The following is a 16329-nucleotide window of genomic DNA, read 5'->3' on the forward strand; positions in this document are numbered from 1 at the left end:
CGGGTGGTGCAGGCATCAGTAGTCTCCCTTTTTCATGGTTGATTAGTACCCATTGCATGGATGGACCACAATCCACTTATCCAGTGACCTGTGGATGGACATTTGGGTTGCTTCCAATTTTTTGGCTATTATGAATAAAGCTGCCATGAACATTCATGCACAAGTTTGTGTGGATATATGATTTCATTTGTCTTGATTAGCCAGCAAATTTCTTAGCAGTAAATATGTGAATAACAGTTTCATTTCTTGAGCATCTTCTCGGGTACCAGGCTCTGTGCTATATGCTTATTTAATCTAACAACTCTGCGAGTTTAGTGTCATTGCCCTTACTTTACAAAGGAGTGTTAACCAAAACGAGCAGCTTTATAGGCAAGGATAAATTTTAGAGAAAAGAGAGGCTTTATTAAAAGGTTTGCAAACCCGGGAAGTACACCTCAACCGGCAAGTTGATAGGTGAGCCCCCATCCCCCGGTATTGGGGTGGCTGGTTTTAAAGGCAAAAAGTGCAGAGTGTGCAAGGTTGAGGCTGAGTCCAGTTCTGATTGGTCTCCCTTTCCAGCTACACTTTCTCTTGTGTCCAGGGCTTTTGAAACGGCCTAACAATTGCAGGGAAAAACTATTGCATTGTTCTCTGGCTATCTGGCGACAGTCAAGGTTAAAATGTAATTTTTCATTTTTGTCCATAGCTCAGCCTTGAGGTGGTCATGGTAACCATCACATCGATTCTGGCCTTGTTCTTCTCTCTTTCTTCTATTAGGAGAGAACCAGTTCAGAAAGGTTGAGGGACTGGCTCAAGTCATACAGCTAGGATGTTTCTGACGGGATTTGAACTCAGGTCTGGCTGCATCGAAGGCTGTGTCTGCTTTTCTCCCCCCCTGGAAAATACATATCCTCTCTCCCTTGGCTCCTGACATCTAAGACTTGTTGAATCTCAGAACCACAGAGCCTTTTAAATTAAAAAAAAACTTATTAATGCAAATTTAGAAACACACAAAAGACGCAAAGATTAATAAAAGAAATATGGTATACAAGCCATAGATAGTAAGAAATAAAACCTTGCCAACACAATTAAATCCCCATGGGGCCCCTTTCCCGGTCCCTCCCCCGCCCCTCCTTGCAGAGGCCCCCACCCTCCGCAATTTGAACCCCACAATTTGAGCATCAGGAGGCAGAGAGTAGAGTGGTTAAAAACACGGGCTCCACCAATTCCTGAAGGCACGGGCCTGGGCAAGCATGTGGCCTCTCAAAGCCTCCGTGTCCCTTTGTGTAAATGGAATAATAAGGTAAAACAGTCCTCAGAGGGTCTCTGTACAGAGGAAATGAAATGAAGCCTGTGACTCGATTAGCACAGTGCAAAGGAGGGCTTGGTCAGTGGGGGCAAATATTAGGACCCGAGGCTAAGAACCACGGAGTCAGGTTCACTCAGTGCTCGAGTTAGAAGGGAGCAGAGGGAGCCCTGACTCCAACCTTCCTCCCCTGTTTTGAGGCGACATAACTGAGCAGAGAGAAGGAGAGGGACTTGCCAAAGCTCAAGCAGCCCCTTCCTGAGCCCACTCATCTATGGGTGAGAAGGGGAGGCAGAAGAAGGCATTTTCTGTGTCCAAGTGATTTCCTATCTGGGGAGTGAATATTTGCCTGTTTCTCCAACATCCTAAGAGCCTTATGAATCCAAAGGTCTGCCTGGAAACAAGTGATGAGGGCCCTGGATGGCCAATGGAAGCATGCTGGCCTTTCTACCTGCCTGGGGAGCTCCCCCTCCTCATCCTGTCCCATTAAAGGCAGCTTTGCCCAGTGGGGGTATTTCCAGCTTTGTGGCTTTCACTTCCACTTCTACTAGGTGGGCGGAGTGGCCTCCTGTGGACGAATCAGATTCTTCCTCAGCCCCAACTTCAAGAGGTGAGCCAGGGGTTCAGGGTCCCAGACACGCAGGCGGCAGCAGCAGCAGCAGCAGCAGCAGCAGGAGGCGTGGGGAAGATCCGGAGCCAGAACCATGGAAGACCAGCGCGACCTCATCTCCAACCATGAGCAGGTGCCCATCCTGGGCCAGCGCCCCGCGGCCCCGGAGAGGTATGTGTGACAGCACACAATCCTGGACCACGCAGACAGGCACTGGTGCTGTGGAAGGAGCACTGGACCGGGAGTCACAGGAGGCTCGGGTTCAGGCTCTGCTCTAACACAGCTGTTTGGGTGAATTTGAGCAAGTCTCTGGCCCTCCCGTAAAATGAGGGAGCTCCTCTAGGGCAGGGGTTTTAACTTTCTTTGCATCACGCACTTCCCGTCTGAGAATCAGAAGAGAGCTTTGGATTCTCTCCCTAGAGTTTCACACAATATCAGGGGCTTCACGGACCCCCCGAAGCTGGGCCATGAACACTGGCTTAGAAACCTTGAGCCAGATTTGGACAATGTTATGGATCTTAGATGGAGAAACACAGTTTCTAAAAGAGGATGGTAGAAGCAGCTCATCAGAGAGGAGTTTGCTCCTCATTTCCACGGGCAGGTGTATGTGTTTATATCAGGGGAGTTACAGTTGCAGGTGTCTGTAGAGGAGACGGAGATGTCTGCCATCGCAGGAGGGATTGAGAGATGTGGGAATGGGGTCAAGAAAGGGCGAGGGGGCTCTGGCTAAATTTCTAGAAGGGGCTGAGTGTTGATGTGGGTCACACCCTGCCTGTACCCCTCTTCCTTGCAGCAAGGGGCCAGCACAGCCATCCAGAGGATTCTGAGCTCCCTCTCCCAGCCCCGAGATGGTCTCATTCATGTGTGTCCTTGGAAAAAGAAGGGGGGGGGGGCGGTTAGAATGCAGCTACCCCATTTTCCCCGCTCCCCCCAGTCTCCACAAAGTAATATGCAAATCATGGGGATTTACAGCTGTGATGTCAGCTGTTGCCAGGCAGAAAGTCGTTTGAGAGAGACACTCAGAGAGGTCATGAGGAGCTGCTTTCCGGAGACAGGTAACCAGATACGCACCATGAGAGCAGTGGCCTGAGAAAATCCTGAGGAATCCCACGGCTAGGACTCTTGTGAGGGCTGGATTCTGGTCCAGGTTCTGCTACTGTCACGTATGACTTGGATAAATCACTGCTTCTCTTTGGGTCTCAGTAATAATAATAATCATCATCATCATGACAACAATAGTTATGATAATGGTTCCCGTTCACTGTATACCTGTCACCAGATGTCAATCAGTTAGTAATGACTGAGATTAGTTATGTGCCAGACACATAAGTAAATGCTAAACTAAACCCTAATTCTTACAGTAACTCTCGGAGTCAGGTCCTTCTATTATCCCCATGTTTACATCAGAGAAAATGGAGGCTCAGATTAGTAACTAATTTACCTATCATCACAGCTAGTGAATATTGGAGCCAGAATTTGAACGCAGGACTAGTCTGATTTCAAAGTTTGAGCTCACTCTATACCATCCGGCCCCCTTCTAGAGGCATGATTTGTGGGAGGGGAGGTGGGACTCCTCTGAGCTCAGGCCACCCGGTGAGTGGCAGACCCTGCGTAGGCTCAGTGTACAGGTGTGTGCCCTCGTCAAATCCTCATCTGCTTTTCTTTTTAGTTAGTTGCTGCTTCTAAAACTGGCCCACCCCGTGTGCTCAGGCCATTCCAGACCTGAGCCTGTTTCGGACCCTTTCGTGAACACTTCTGCCTGGCAACACTTGTCTCATGACTCCTGCTGGTTCTGGTTGGCTCTTGACTTTGGTCAATAACTTTTTTTTATTCAAGAAGGAAACAGTGGAAAGGAGGAAATGAAGGGAGGGGTGTGACAAGAATTGGCACTGATCCAGCACCAGAGGACAGGCCTTCAAGATGTATAAAGAGGAAGGAAACCAGATGCTAAAGTTAATTATTAGCTCCCCTGAGAATAGTACACAGTGTTACTTACGGCATTGCTAACTGTGTGCTAGGGACGGAACGAGAGTGTCACGCTTGTGATCTTTTTAACATAACAACCCTTTGAGTAGATGTTCTTGCTTTGTTACTCAGAGAGTTGACTTGCCCCTGGTCCCCAAGCTCAGGGAGCAGCAGAGCCAGGATTCTAGTCCAGGCTACGGTCTCATCTCCAATATGACTCTCTAGATTTTTAGGCCTTCTGAGAAACTGAAGTTCAGAAAAGGGTGGTGGGAGGTGGAGCTGGGACTAGACGGGGTATGGGGGTGCAGAAGGGGTGCACAGTTAGGTCATGAGCTGGAGAGCTTGAACCCAGGCAAGACCCAGGCCTGTTAGGAGTTTTTACCACTTTTTGAGGCCAGGCCACCCCTGTTCCTTAGGACGTCCAAGAAGCAGGATTTGTTTTCCTTTCCTGTCTGGTCTCCGCTTTTTCCCCACACAGGGTTTTTGTTTTCTCCTTACAGAATAACAATCCCTTGGGCTGGGCCTTGGCTGGGAAAGCTCAGAGGCTGGCAAGCAGAGAGCCAATGAGAATAAGCCATATTTGTGATGTGATGAGTTACTAGGCAGAAGTGTTTCCTGGAATTTCCTAACCGGTCCTTGCAGGTTGCTGGAGGAAGCAGGGTGCAGTCTCATCCTGACACTTTCCAGTGGGTCCTAGTAGTCCCAGCCCTGAGCGCAGTGGGAAAAAACAGATCAGGAACTCCCAAGGTCCTGGCGCAGGATCCTTACCTTCCCCCAAACCACATCCAAGGCCGACAGCTGCAAGGGCTCCCTGAGGCCTGGCCACCCTTCCCTGTGCAGTCAGCCAGTCCAGAGAGGGTGAGAAATTCTCCCAGGTCACACAGGCTCAGGCAACATACTCCTGCTGAACCCCGCCCCCTACACAGTTGCATATCACCATTTGAAATACTTCTGATCTTACTTAAAGTGAGATCACAGTCTGATCTCACTTCAAAGAGGAAAACCATCAAATCCTAGAATTGCTGAGGTGAGAGGGACCCATGTGACAGGCCCGAAGAATGGCAAGGACTTACTCAAAGACACACGGAGAGCCTGGGCAGAGGATGTGCCCCCAGAGGAAGTGGTACCTGGCCCTGCTCCCCTCTGACATTGTCCACTGCCCCCAACCCACTCCTAAAACGTCAAGGCCTCACTTCTCTTTTTCAGGTGGTCCCCCTGCTCTGCTGTCTGGGTCCCACTTCCTTCCCTTTTCTCTGATTTCACTGCAGGGGTTGGGTAGGTAGGGGGTGAAAGCTCCCTTCCCCTTTAAGGCAGCCCTGATCCTCAGGAGATCCCCTGACAGAGGGAACCTGGGGAGACCCTCCACCGTTCCTCATGGCACAGGTGGGACCGAGGCCCTGAGAGGACAAGGCCTTTGTCCCTGGCTCTTCCCGGCTCAGCCCAGGCCCAGGGCAGCTCCAGGCCTTCTACTCGGGAGGACGGCAGGGGCAGCAATGGTTGGAAGTAGGGGCGGGGGAATGTCTTCAAGCTGCGTGACCAAAGGCACTTGTTTGTGCTAAAAGTGTGTGTCTGTTAAGAATAGCTTGAGGGGGGCCCACCCCCCACTTCCAGCCAGTCCTTGGGGTAGCCACCTCCGTGGACTCTCCTCTGACCTATCCTCTCTCCCCTCCAACAGAAAGTGCAGCCGTGGAGCCCTGTACACAGGCTTTTCTGTCCTGGTGGCTCTGCTCCTGGCCGGCCAGGCCACCACCGCCTACTTCCTGTTCCAGCAGCAGGGCCGGCTGGACAAGCTGACCGTTACCGCGCAGAACCTGCAGCTGGAGAGCCTCCGCATGAAGCTGCCCAAGTGTGCGTGCCCCACCTCTGTCCTGACACCTCCCAGAGCCTCTGTCCATCACCTCAGAGACCCCCATTCCTGCACCAGCTGGGCCCACTGGCCTCTCCCTCTGGTCTGGAATTCCAGCCCCTTCTCATCAGAGCCTGAGACCTTTGTCCCCAGATCTGAGTACCTCTTCCCTGGGCACTGGGGTCACTCATACTGTACCTCCTGCCCCCACAGCTGCCAAACCTGTGAGCAAGATTCGAGTGGCCACCCCCATGCTGATGCAGGCGCTGCCCATGGAAGGCCTGTCCCACGGGGTAAGGACAACCCCAGGATGAGGAAGGGGGAGGTGTTATCTGGCTCTGATGGAGGGCAGGTGCCAAGAGACAAGGACGACAGCTGACCCAGGAAAAGTCCAGCTGGGAGGGGGTCCTGATTGCTGGGGGAGGCCAGGGCCCACCTCAGGAAGAAGAGGGCTCCCAGGTGTCGGGGAGGAAGGCCTCTGGGAACCACCCTTGGAGGAAGGCCCTGCCCTCCACCATTCCCACAGTGCTCCTTTCCCATGGCTTCTCAGTCCCTCCCTTCTCAGTGCCCCGATAGCACACATGGGGGATGTTCCTGTTCACACAACTATCTGCTGCCCACAGAGCCCTGGGCAGGACAGCTGATGCAGATGTGACCGATAAGGACATTGAGGCAGGAGGGAAAGTGATCTGCTTGAGCTCTCACAATTGGAGGTGCCAGAGCTGGGCCCACTGTGCACCTGGGACTCAGACTCTGACCTAGACCCCGGCTGCTGGCTCCGCTCTAGGGCCCCTCCTCCGTGGGCCAGTGCTGGTGACCGCATTCCTTCCTTCCACAGCCCATGCAGAACGCCACCAAGTACGGGAACACGACACAGGACCACGTGATGCACCTGCTCCTGGTGAGTGCGACCCAGTGGGCGGCCCTGCCTGCCCTGCAGGCCCCTGGCCCAGCCGCACCCCAGGGCTGCACCATGCCAGCTCACAGCGGGCGTTCCATACAGACTCACCAGATTAGTGAGGGAACGCAAGCGTGGCCCTTCAACGTTATGTGGAGTCCAGCCTCACCACTCCCTGCTTTTTTGTGTTTGAGATGGAAAAACTGAGGCCCAACGCCTGGAAGAGACTTGCTCGAGATTACCATTTTTTCCTTCCCAATTTTTTACTGCATGTCTGCTTGGTGCCAGGCACTGTACAGGCTCTGGGCCCACCGTGGGGAACAATCAGAGCAGCTCCCAATCCCATGAGACCCCAGGCTAACATGGGAGACAGATAAATGACCAGGTGATGAGGGACGTGCAGGGGCTTTGTGAAGAAAGAGGCAGAGGACCCAACCTAGCTGGGGGGTGGCAGTGGGGTCAAGGAAGTCTTCCTGGAGGAGGTGAGACCCAAAAGATGAGTAGGAGTCTGCCAGGTGAGATGAGAAAGATGAGAAGACTGGGGGTTATTGGTAGAACTAGGCCTGGAAGTTGGGTCTTCCGGCTCCCAGCCCTGGGCTCTTGTAGCTGAGCAGCTGGACTGCTCTTACAGCCTGCCCCTCCCTCGCTCCGTCATGGCTGAGGTCCACGGTCCAAGCTTGGTGCAGCTTGGTCCCACCCTTCAGAATGGAGGACGAGGGGAACATGGGCCGCACATCTCACGTTGCCTGCTAGGGAACTCTCTTGAACCTTCCTTCTTGCCTTGCTACCCTGCAGAGGGCCGACCCCCTGAAAGTGTACCCACAGCTGAAGGGGAGCTTCCAAGAGAACCTGAAGCACCTCAAGAGCACCATGGATGGCCTGGACTGGAAGGTCGGCGGGTTTCCCGCACTCGCGCTCTCTCTTTCCTGACGTCCAAAGCAGGGCCGGGAAGGGGTGGGGTGAGGCGTGGCCCAGGGAGGCCGTCCTCCCAAAGCTGGAGGAGGCTGACCAGCACTTACACAGACACGGAGTGCTTAGAGTTGAGGAGCCACCTCGACTGAGCCCCGTGGGTCTCTAAGGGGAGCCAGGCGGTACTGGCCTCTGGGGTGTTGGGACCCTGTCTGGCCCTCCACGTCTCTGTCCCCAGGAGCAAAGCCAGGCAGGGTTGCAGAGGGCTATTGAGCCTGACCCCCTGCCTCTATCCCCATTAGGTCTTTGAGAACTGGATGCATCAGTGGCTCTTGTTTGAAATGAGCAGGAACTCGCTGGAGGAGAAGCCCACTCAGGGTCCGACAAAAGGTACAGGGAGTGGGCGTGGGTGCCGGCTCTGGGAGCTCCCTCAGGGCTCCTGTGGAGCTGCACAGGTTGGGGCCCGGGGCACTTCCCCATCCAAGCACTGGACTCTCCAGCCACGCTCACCGCTCACTCCTGTCTTTCCCACCTGTTCCTTCTGGGCTCGGCTGCCCCTCAGCCCCATCCTGTCTGAGGCCCCATAGGGCAGAGGCATCCCTGCAGGAGGTGACCTCCCTTATGGAGGATCGCACTGCACAAGTGGACTGGAGCAAAAGCCACCCGTCACACCCCAGGAGTCATCACAATGGCCTTCCCCGCCCTGCACTGCACTCCACGGATTCCAGCGAGGGGGCTGGGTTCAGAGAGACCTCCTCGAGGTCACACAGTCAGTGGGTGCCAGACAAGGGGGCCTTGGAGTTGTTCCATCTGGTGGACAGTGTAGACCAGGATTTTCAGCCCTAAAGCCTTTAAGAGTGCCGTGTCCTCCTGGTGCTGTCTGATGTGCTGTGCAACTTTGGACAAGTCTCTGCCCTCTAAGCTTTGGGTTCAGAGATGGCAGATCAACGGCCCACCCCGCCATGGGCCTGACTTTTCTATCTCAGATTCATAGAAGGCACCTTGGATGCTATCTCCACCGACTCCCAGCTGATGTTTGAATCCCCTCTACAGCATCCCAAAACAAACCCCCATTTCTACTTGGCTACCCCCAGTAACAGAAGCTCAGACTTACCAAGGTGTCCATTGCTTTTCCCTAGAAATCAGAATCATAGGTGCAATTCCAACCTTTAATAGGCATTGAGTATCAGAAGAAATCAGCAAACTCTGAGATGAATTAGCCGCACAGCTCTTCCCTTCCTCTTTGATCTGGGACCCTGTTGGTCCAGACCTCAGTTTCCCTATCTGTGCAATAGGTAGAGCGAGAGTACAGTCACTTGGGCAGAAGGTATTGGACCCAAAGCATTGGTATGTGGATCTCTGGTTCTGCTGAGTCCCGGGCCCAGAGCCCGCTCACTCACTGTGTTCGCCGTGCCTGTCGCTTCAGTACTGACCAAGTGCCAGGAAGAGGTCAGCCGCATCCCTGCCATCCACCCGGGCGTGTTCAAGCCCAAGTGCGACGAGAACGGCAACTATATGCCGCTCCAGTGCTATGGGAGCACCGGCTACTGCTGGTGCGTCTTCCCCAACGGCACCGAGGTCCCCCACACCAGGAGCCGCGGGCACCACAACTGCAGTGGTAAGCAGTGGCCCCGTGCCAGGGAGCATCGGAGGAGCAGGAAGGAGCAGGAAGGCCGAGGGGCAGTAAGATCCCTCCTGGGGCACTTGGGACCAGGACATTCGAGGGGGCAGCTCCCAGGGGGCAGCCACTCTGCCATGTGATCCCCCCTTTATCCCTCCACCTACCTGCGCATTCTTCATCTGTTTGTCCGTCTGTCATTTCTCCCCTTACATCCACGCTCATCTACTTATTTACCCTTCGATCCTTTCACGGTGATTTGCACCATCCGTGCCCCATCCACTCATGCCTCCAGGAGCGCTACAGATCCACCCTGCTCATCTCATCAACTGCTTCCTTGGCCTTGCTCACTCACTTCCCCATACTTCAGCCACCACCCAGCAAGCATCTTTCCATTTGATTTGGCACCTGCTCTGGCAGGCACTAGGCCTGTGGCTAGGTTGGAAAGAACTAGCCCCAGGCCCCTTGCCAGTGGGTGCGGTAGGCTGGATGGTGAGTAACAAATGGATTTGCTGCTCCTTTGCAGAACCACTGGAAATCGAGGATCTGTCGTCTGGGGTGGGCATGGCCAAGTAGGATCTCAGCCAAGGTAAGGGCCCCTGCGGGGAGACTGATCCCCAGCAGCTCATCCCTAGAGGGGCTGACTCCCTCATGGGTGGATGGCCAGCGCAGCATGACCCCGGGCCATTCTCCAGCCTCCCTGGGTCATCTGTTTCATAGATGAGGACTGGGGGTTGTGGGGGGCTATATGATGGTCAATACTTGCACCCGAGCAGGCGGCAGTGGAGGGTGGGGAGTCCTCGACTGCTCTGAGGCCCCAGGATGCTGGGAAGGGGTAGGGACATAGGGCAACCCCAACCGTAACCTGCTGCATTGTCTCTCCGTAGTCATCCTATGAGAACAGCAGACGCAGCCGCCAGCACCCAGCCAGCCCTGCATGGCCGCAACTCCCTTGTGCCCTTCTGTCCCCCAACCCTAGGTCCTCTCCTGCCCTTACACCCAACCCCCTGCACCTGCCGTCACCCACCCTGCACCTCATTCCCTGAGACTCTGGTGCCTGGCTCTCCATCATCCTGAGACGAGAAATCACCTCAGAACAGCACAGATTAACAACGCAGGGTCCCCAACACTGCCCATCAGCAGGGACACCACACCCAAGGAGGTGGGCCAAGACCTGGGCTGACCCCCATTTCTGACGCCACAGCAGCCGCTAGCATGGAGCTCCAAGATCTAGGCCCCTGGACGAGGCAGGCAGGTGCAGGGAGAGGGGGCGACGCTCCCCCAAGTCCAACACATTTGCTCTCCCTCCCCTCTGGCTTTTGGCCTCAGCATTCCAGCCTGTTTAACTAGGGGGATGAGCCACCCTTTCTGTCCCCAGCATCACTCGGCCAGGAAGAACCAGCCTCTCCACCCACAACCCCTCCTCACTCTCTGCCAACCCCTAGTTCCCTCTGCTCAGCAAGCTTGTCACCAGCCCCTAGGGCGGCGGCTCCTGTAAGAATAAAAGGTAGTAAGTAGACCATTTCTGGCTCCTGGCTGTTCTGTTGGGATCTGGGTCATTTACCCCAAGGAGGTAACTGAAGACCTTGAACCCAGTGCTCTGGGTGGGAGAATGCAGTCCAGGGAACCCAAACACAGATGCCTGGGGGGCCGGACTGCGGGGCTTGTAGACTTCAGACACAGACACACTTGATTTCCACATTTAACACAGAGGAACACTGGTTACTTTCAAAAAGAAATAGGCTCTTGCCCATAGTTTTTTAAGCTCAAGCTCCTCTGGGTCCAGCTTCCATTGCCCCACGTCCCCATTTCCACCTCTCCTAAGAACAGTACAAGCATGACGACCAACAGCAACGACACAAGGGCCCAGCCGGCTGTTGTCAGGATGGAGCAGAGGCCCCTGCTGGCAGGCTTCTTGACTTTAAGAGGAGCCCAGAGTGAAGAAGTTCAGTGAAATCGTGCTCCACTTCTAAGTATAAAGACTTACTGTGGGTCAACGAAGCCCAAGAGAACACTACCCTGCAGCCTCTTGTAGACCAACGCTTACGGGAGAGCGAGGCTCCCCAGGGGGAGGGCAGGGCCGGGTGCAAAGCTGGGTCTCCAGCCCTCCAGCCCAGCGCTCTCTCCACACGGCCTCCTGCTGTCTCTAGCAGAAGGCTAACAGCCTCGGAGGGGATCTCCACGGCCTCTGACTGCTGGCCGTCACCGCGGCCCTAGACTTCACCCTGACACATCTTCAAGTTGGTCCACTTCTCTTCATCATCACAGCCCCTTTGTTACCCGGACATGAGGGCAACTCAGTCCTAACTGGTTTTCCTGCTTCTACTGTGCCTGCCACAGCTATTCTCCACCAGGTACCTCAAGAGGGCCTGCCCTAGCTCAGGCCTAACTTCAAAAGGGGGCTCGGAAAGCCTCCTTCCATTTCTTGCCTGGCCTACCCCAGCATCTGGAGACTTGAGCTCCCCCTTAGCTTAGATGCTACCTCCTCCAGGAAGCCTTCCCCACCCCAATTCAGCACCCTGGGCACTTCAGAGTCTCCTTCTCTGGCAAACTGTCCCACTCCCTATGGTGTCCACAGCCTCGATACGCAGTCAAGAACAAATCCTGAGTGATGTTTGTTCTGCTCCGACTATCAGCCAGACTCTCCCTTCCAAGAATAAGTCAACTGCAAAACGTTTGCCCCAGTGTACCAGGAACTTGTACCTTTCCTTCAAGTCTTTTATTTTCTGAGTTCTTACAAAAAAAGAAAAACACAAACAAAATGGGGAAGAACTGACAAACGGAGGATAAGGCCTCAGCAGGAGCTGGAGACCAAAGACATGGAAGGAGCCACAGGCTGGGCCTCGCTGGGTCTGCAGGCCAGACAGGTGGAAAGTCCGGAGGGGGCTGAGGGGGCAGGTTGGGCTGGAGGGGCGAGGGGCAGATCACTTAAAAAAATATATATATACTGTACACATCTATACGAAGCGTTGTGTGTCGGGAGGGGGTCAGGCGCGGCGTCAGTGAGTGCAGGTCACGGGAGCGGGGGGCACTTCCTCCTCCCGGCACCAGCCTCTCTGCAGGGCTCACTGGCTCAGCCAGAGCGGACAGTGTGGCTAGCTGTCTTCTTCTGGAGAGGGAGGGGAAGTCACAAATTCAATTCCAACCCATGGTGGGCAGAGGCGTGGGGCTGGTCACTGCTTGTCTGAGAAATCCCTGGGGGAAGGAAACACAGCCCGACGTAAGATTTCCCGATCAAAGAGAATAAAATAAACTCATAAGCTGGCATCTCTGAGGCAGGGGAGGGCATTAACCACCCACAGCGGACACTTCCGAGCACTGTCCATGTCCCAGGAACCGGGCTGCGAGCTCTAGCGCTTCCCTTCCTCTAGCCCTCACAGCAGCCGGGCGGTGGCGCTGCCCCAGTTACAGGAGGCTGGGGGCGGGCGGGCCACCTAACCCTTTACCCCACCCGGGAGGCACAGGTCCATGGGGATGGCTTGTTTGGAGCAAACCCTCTTCTCCCCATAGGAAATGTCCTCAAGGGACAAAATCATAAGGAAAAGGAACTAAGCTGTGGGGGAGACAGAGCTGTACCCGACCTCAAGCCTTATCCTCATCTACAAGGAGGACTAGACCAGTCCCACCTCCCTAAGGACGGGCAGCACGTGCACCTGGCGCTCAGGGTCAGCCACTGCCATCACTGTCCTGGATCCTTCTACTTCTGCAGCTCTGGCTCCCGCCATCACCCCCAGACCTCGAGGAACGGAACCTCTTTCTCCAGCCTCCCCTTCCCCTTGGGGCCTACCTACCAGGCCCTGCCTGGCTCCCTGGGACCACAGCAGATGCTGGAGCTGCCCTCCCACCCTCGCCCGGGAGAGGATGGTCAGCAGGGGTTCCCGGGCTAGGAAGCGTACCTGCCGCTTTGTGCCCCTCAGACAGTCTGCTCTGCCGCCTTCTTCTGTGAGGAGAGAAGTGTGAGAGGCTCTTGTACTTGAAGCACCTCCCCACCCATGGTGCCCCCACCAGGAGGGGATGTGACGGTTCCCTCCTGAGGATTCACGGCTCCCCCAGAACAGATATTGGGTAGAGACCCCCTACGGCAGGGACGGTGTCCTGTGTGCCCTCAAGGAAGGAGCCCAGGACTTTGCAGCAAGAGATGTTCAGCTTTTCTGAACACAGCCGAGGCCCTGCTGGCCACAGTGAGAACTGCTTCTGGATAAGGTGCTGAGGCTCCCTCTTCAGGCCATCACCGTGAAGCACACAGGTGTGTGTTTCTGCGGTGGGGATACCCTGCTGTCGGGGCACACACATCCCAGGGAGTATCTCCTCTCACCTGGAAACCCGCAACAGCCTCCCTGCCCCTTGGGGATCTCTCCTTTCTTCACCCATCCCGAGAACATCCTTCTAGCTCACAGACAAGACAGGGTCGCTTCCATGGCTTCCACACGCTCAGATCTTGTCCCCCCTCACGGCGCACATCCCCCTGGCTCTTCTCTCATGTCACAACTCATAAGCCCCCTGCACTGGACCCCAAGAATGGAAACGGCGCAGGGACCAGGCCTGTCTCACCCTGCCCTGTACCCTGACACGCACAGGATGGGGCTGATCACAGTCACCCTGGGGACAGGGTCTGGGCCCCTCTTCTGGCGAGTGACCCCTCAGGCACTCACTCTACCTTTTTCTTCCTTTTCTTCTGGATTAGTGAGTCAGGAGCTTTGGTGGAGGCCTTCTTTGCTTTCTTCTTCTTTTCCTTCTTTTCCTTGTCTTTTTTTCCTAAGGAAAGAAAGTAAACTTCTTAGACACCACGTTTTAATCTTAAGCATTGGGGTCAAAGTTGGAAGACACACAGGCAGGTCTCCCCCTGGAGAGGAACTAGAACTCACTCCTTCTGAAGCCAGGACTCCAGCTTGCCCCACACCCCGGGGAGCCATCAAAACACAGGCCCACATGCCTGTGACCACCCACGCTGGTCTGAGAGCCCCCAGGGCCAGCCTCATGACTCCTGCCCTGTCGGTGGACCACCTGGACGATTACTATTTTTCTTTAACTCACTTTTTAAAACTTCCACACATTTATTTAAAAAAGACACTTTCTATGTGTAAAATGGGAAGAAAGTATCACCTATTGTCAAGGGCTGGTGTGAGGGTGAGATGAGGCGCCCCTGCACGCAGTCTAGCACAGAGCTCAGGGAGGGGCCGCTATCACCTCTGAGGAGAAACTGCCCTCCGGGGGCTCGAACCCCCGTGAAGCCTGAAGCAGAAGTGGCTGTGCCTGCTGGCCGCTGTGAGTGAACTCTGGGCTCCAGGGGAGGCCACGCCCTGAGCCACAGGCGTCTCCCCGGCCTGCAGGCCCTGGTGCTCTAGGACCTGGCTCTGGCCCCCACGGCCCGCACAGCCCACTGCTCAGCCTCTCCCTTCTGTGCTGGCCGAGGGCTGTCCAGGCGCACTCCAGCTGCAGCCGGCCACTTACTCTTGTCAGTTTTCTTCTTCTCCTTCTTGCTCTTTGGGTTGCCTGGGTCTTCACCCACAATTGACACCATCGCCGGCTCCCCTTCTGGCTTCTCCTTGGCCCCTTGGCCAAGAGACTCCTTCTCCTTCTTCTTGATGTCACCACTTGCTCTGTCTTTCTTGGATTTCCCCTTGAGAGTCCTGGGGCCCTTTTCTGGGGAAACAGCACCCTCCCCAACCTCCCCGGCCGCGAGCTGCTTTTTCTTCTTGCTCTTGGGGGTCCTGGCAGCCGGCTGGTCTTCCGACAGCTTCCGCTTGCGACCCACCCGGCCCTTCCTGCTGCTCTCCTTGGCGGCATCCACGGCCTTCTTCCTTTCCTGCTCCAGGAGCTCTGTCAGGACCTTCACCACCGACGCCTGGACCTGGGCCTCGCTCAGGGGCCAGGGTTCGCTCAGGAGGCGCCGAGTGATGTCGCTCTGCAGTGCCAGCATTGAGGCTTGGGGGCTCCCAGCCCCGTTCCTGGGCTTCTGAGGTGTGGTGCCAGGGTCTCTTCTGCCTGCAGAGAGAGGACTTGGGGTCACGGATCCCGGAGAGTCGGGAAACAGACCTCTTGTGGGATAAGAGCCAAGGGGGTCCAGGGATAGAACTGACCTCCTCTGACAATGGTACATCTGGGGGAAGCGAGGCCCAGGGGTCACTCTGCTCCCACTGGGTCTCTGAATCACACCCTTCTGCCAGCTTCTAACTTAGAGCTCTTCTGTCTCCTCACATTAAGAACTCAAGTTCAGGTGGGGGATAGAAAATGACTCAGAATGTTAATGAAAGGGCCTGAAATCTACCAACGAAATGAAAGGTCAGAAAGGAGGGAGATGGTGTTGTCTAGAAAGGAGCCCAGAGGCCTGAGTTCTAGGTCTAACTACCACCAACTTGCTAGGTGACCTTGTTCCTCCCATGGCCTCAGTTTCCCTGTTTGCAAAATGAGGGGTTAGATAGACAGTGAGGTCCCCCATTCTAAATCATAGATTCATAATAAAAGTGAAAGCCACACAGCCATTCAACTCATGCCCGTCTACTCACAGTGGGCCCACGGCCCTCTGGTAAGGGGTCCAGGCGGTTTGGGGTGATGGGTGCGGTGCATACGCACGTGGCGGCTGACTAAGCAGGTTTACTGCCTGCCAGAGGGACTTCTGGTGCAGCCTTTGTTTAGAATTCTCCACGCCTCTGCTCTCCTTTGATAATTGTGTGCTGACTACACGTGTGAAAAAACCTTCCACAGCCCCCTCAAAACGTCTCCCTGCCGCACCCGCCTCTCACAAAGAGAGCACCAGGAAAGATAGCGAGCCGCAACTCCCTGCTGACCCGCGCCGGGCAAGTGCAGCTAAAGCCTAAGCACTGGGTGGGGGGGCATCAGCACCTGTCCCAAGGCTGCCCCTAACTTCCCAGGTGACTTGGCAGGTCTCCCCTCCATTCTGGGCCTCACAGGCACAAGAGCTCCTACACGCTGGGCTCTGAAAGGTGCCCAGGGGCTTGGCCCTGCTCCATGTCGCGAGGCTGGAGACTGTCCCCTGCAGCGTGCAGCGGGCCCCAGGGTGGGGTCTGAAGCAGCTCTGGCGAGCTGAGGGAGGTAGGCAGGGCAGGCTAGGCAGGGGGGTCCCCAGGACAGAGGGAGGCCCAGGTGAGCCCTTTGGTGCTTCGTGCAAGGGCAGAAGCCAGCTGGAGAGCGAAGCTGAGGAGGTGCCATTTGCCTTGGCAACCTCTTTCCTCGCAGC

General features: G+C 55.5%; 2 protein-coding genes across 5 annotated transcripts in view; one reads left to right on the forward strand and one right to left on the reverse strand.

The window, feature by feature from the left end:
• Positions 1-1407: 1407 nt before the first annotated feature.
• Positions 1408-10653, forward strand: CD74 (CD74 molecule). 2 transcript variants are annotated; one of them, XM_008517245.2, is made up of 9 exons: positions 1751-2066; positions 5536-5708; positions 5920-5999; positions 6545-6607; positions 7400-7495; positions 7816-7903; positions 8940-9131; positions 9658-9720; positions 10019-10653. In XM_008517245.2, exons 1-8 carry the CDS (start codon positions 1990-1992, stop codon positions 9705-9707), a joined length of 819 nt encoding a protein of 272 aa, XP_008515467.1. In that variant the 5' UTR covers positions 1751-1989; the 3' UTR covers positions 9708-9720; positions 10019-10653. The 2 variants fall into 2 exon arrangements, with proteins under 2 accessions (XP_008515468.1, XP_008515467.1); XM_008517246.2 differs by lacking the exon at positions 8940-9131 and having other exon boundaries at positions 1408-2066.
• Positions 10654-11806: 1153 nt separating this feature from the next.
• Positions 11807-16329, reverse strand: part of TCOF1 (treacle ribosome biogenesis factor 1) — a 40281-nt gene continuing 35758 nt past the window's right edge. For 2 of the 3 annotated variants that reach the window (XM_070570482.1, XM_070570480.1), the window contains exons 27-30: positions 14583-15116; positions 13789-13886; positions 13028-13071; positions 11807-12326 (exon numbers count right to left, since the gene is read on the reverse strand). In XM_070570482.1, coding sequence (XP_070426583.1) covers positions 13045-13071; positions 13789-13886; positions 14583-15116 — 659 coding nt within the window. In that variant the 3' untranslated portion in view covers positions 11807-12326; positions 13028-13044. The remainder of the gene's footprint in view (positions 12327-13027; positions 13072-13788; positions 13887-14582; positions 15117-16329) is intronic. The other variant, XM_070570481.1, reaches the window with a different exon arrangement.

Source organism: Equus przewalskii, chromosome 13, assembly GCF_037783145.1.
Source record: "Equus przewalskii isolate Varuska chromosome 13, EquPr2, whole genome shotgun sequence".
Classification (NCBI taxonomy): Eukaryota; Metazoa; Chordata; class Mammalia; order Perissodactyla; family Equidae; genus Equus; species Equus przewalskii.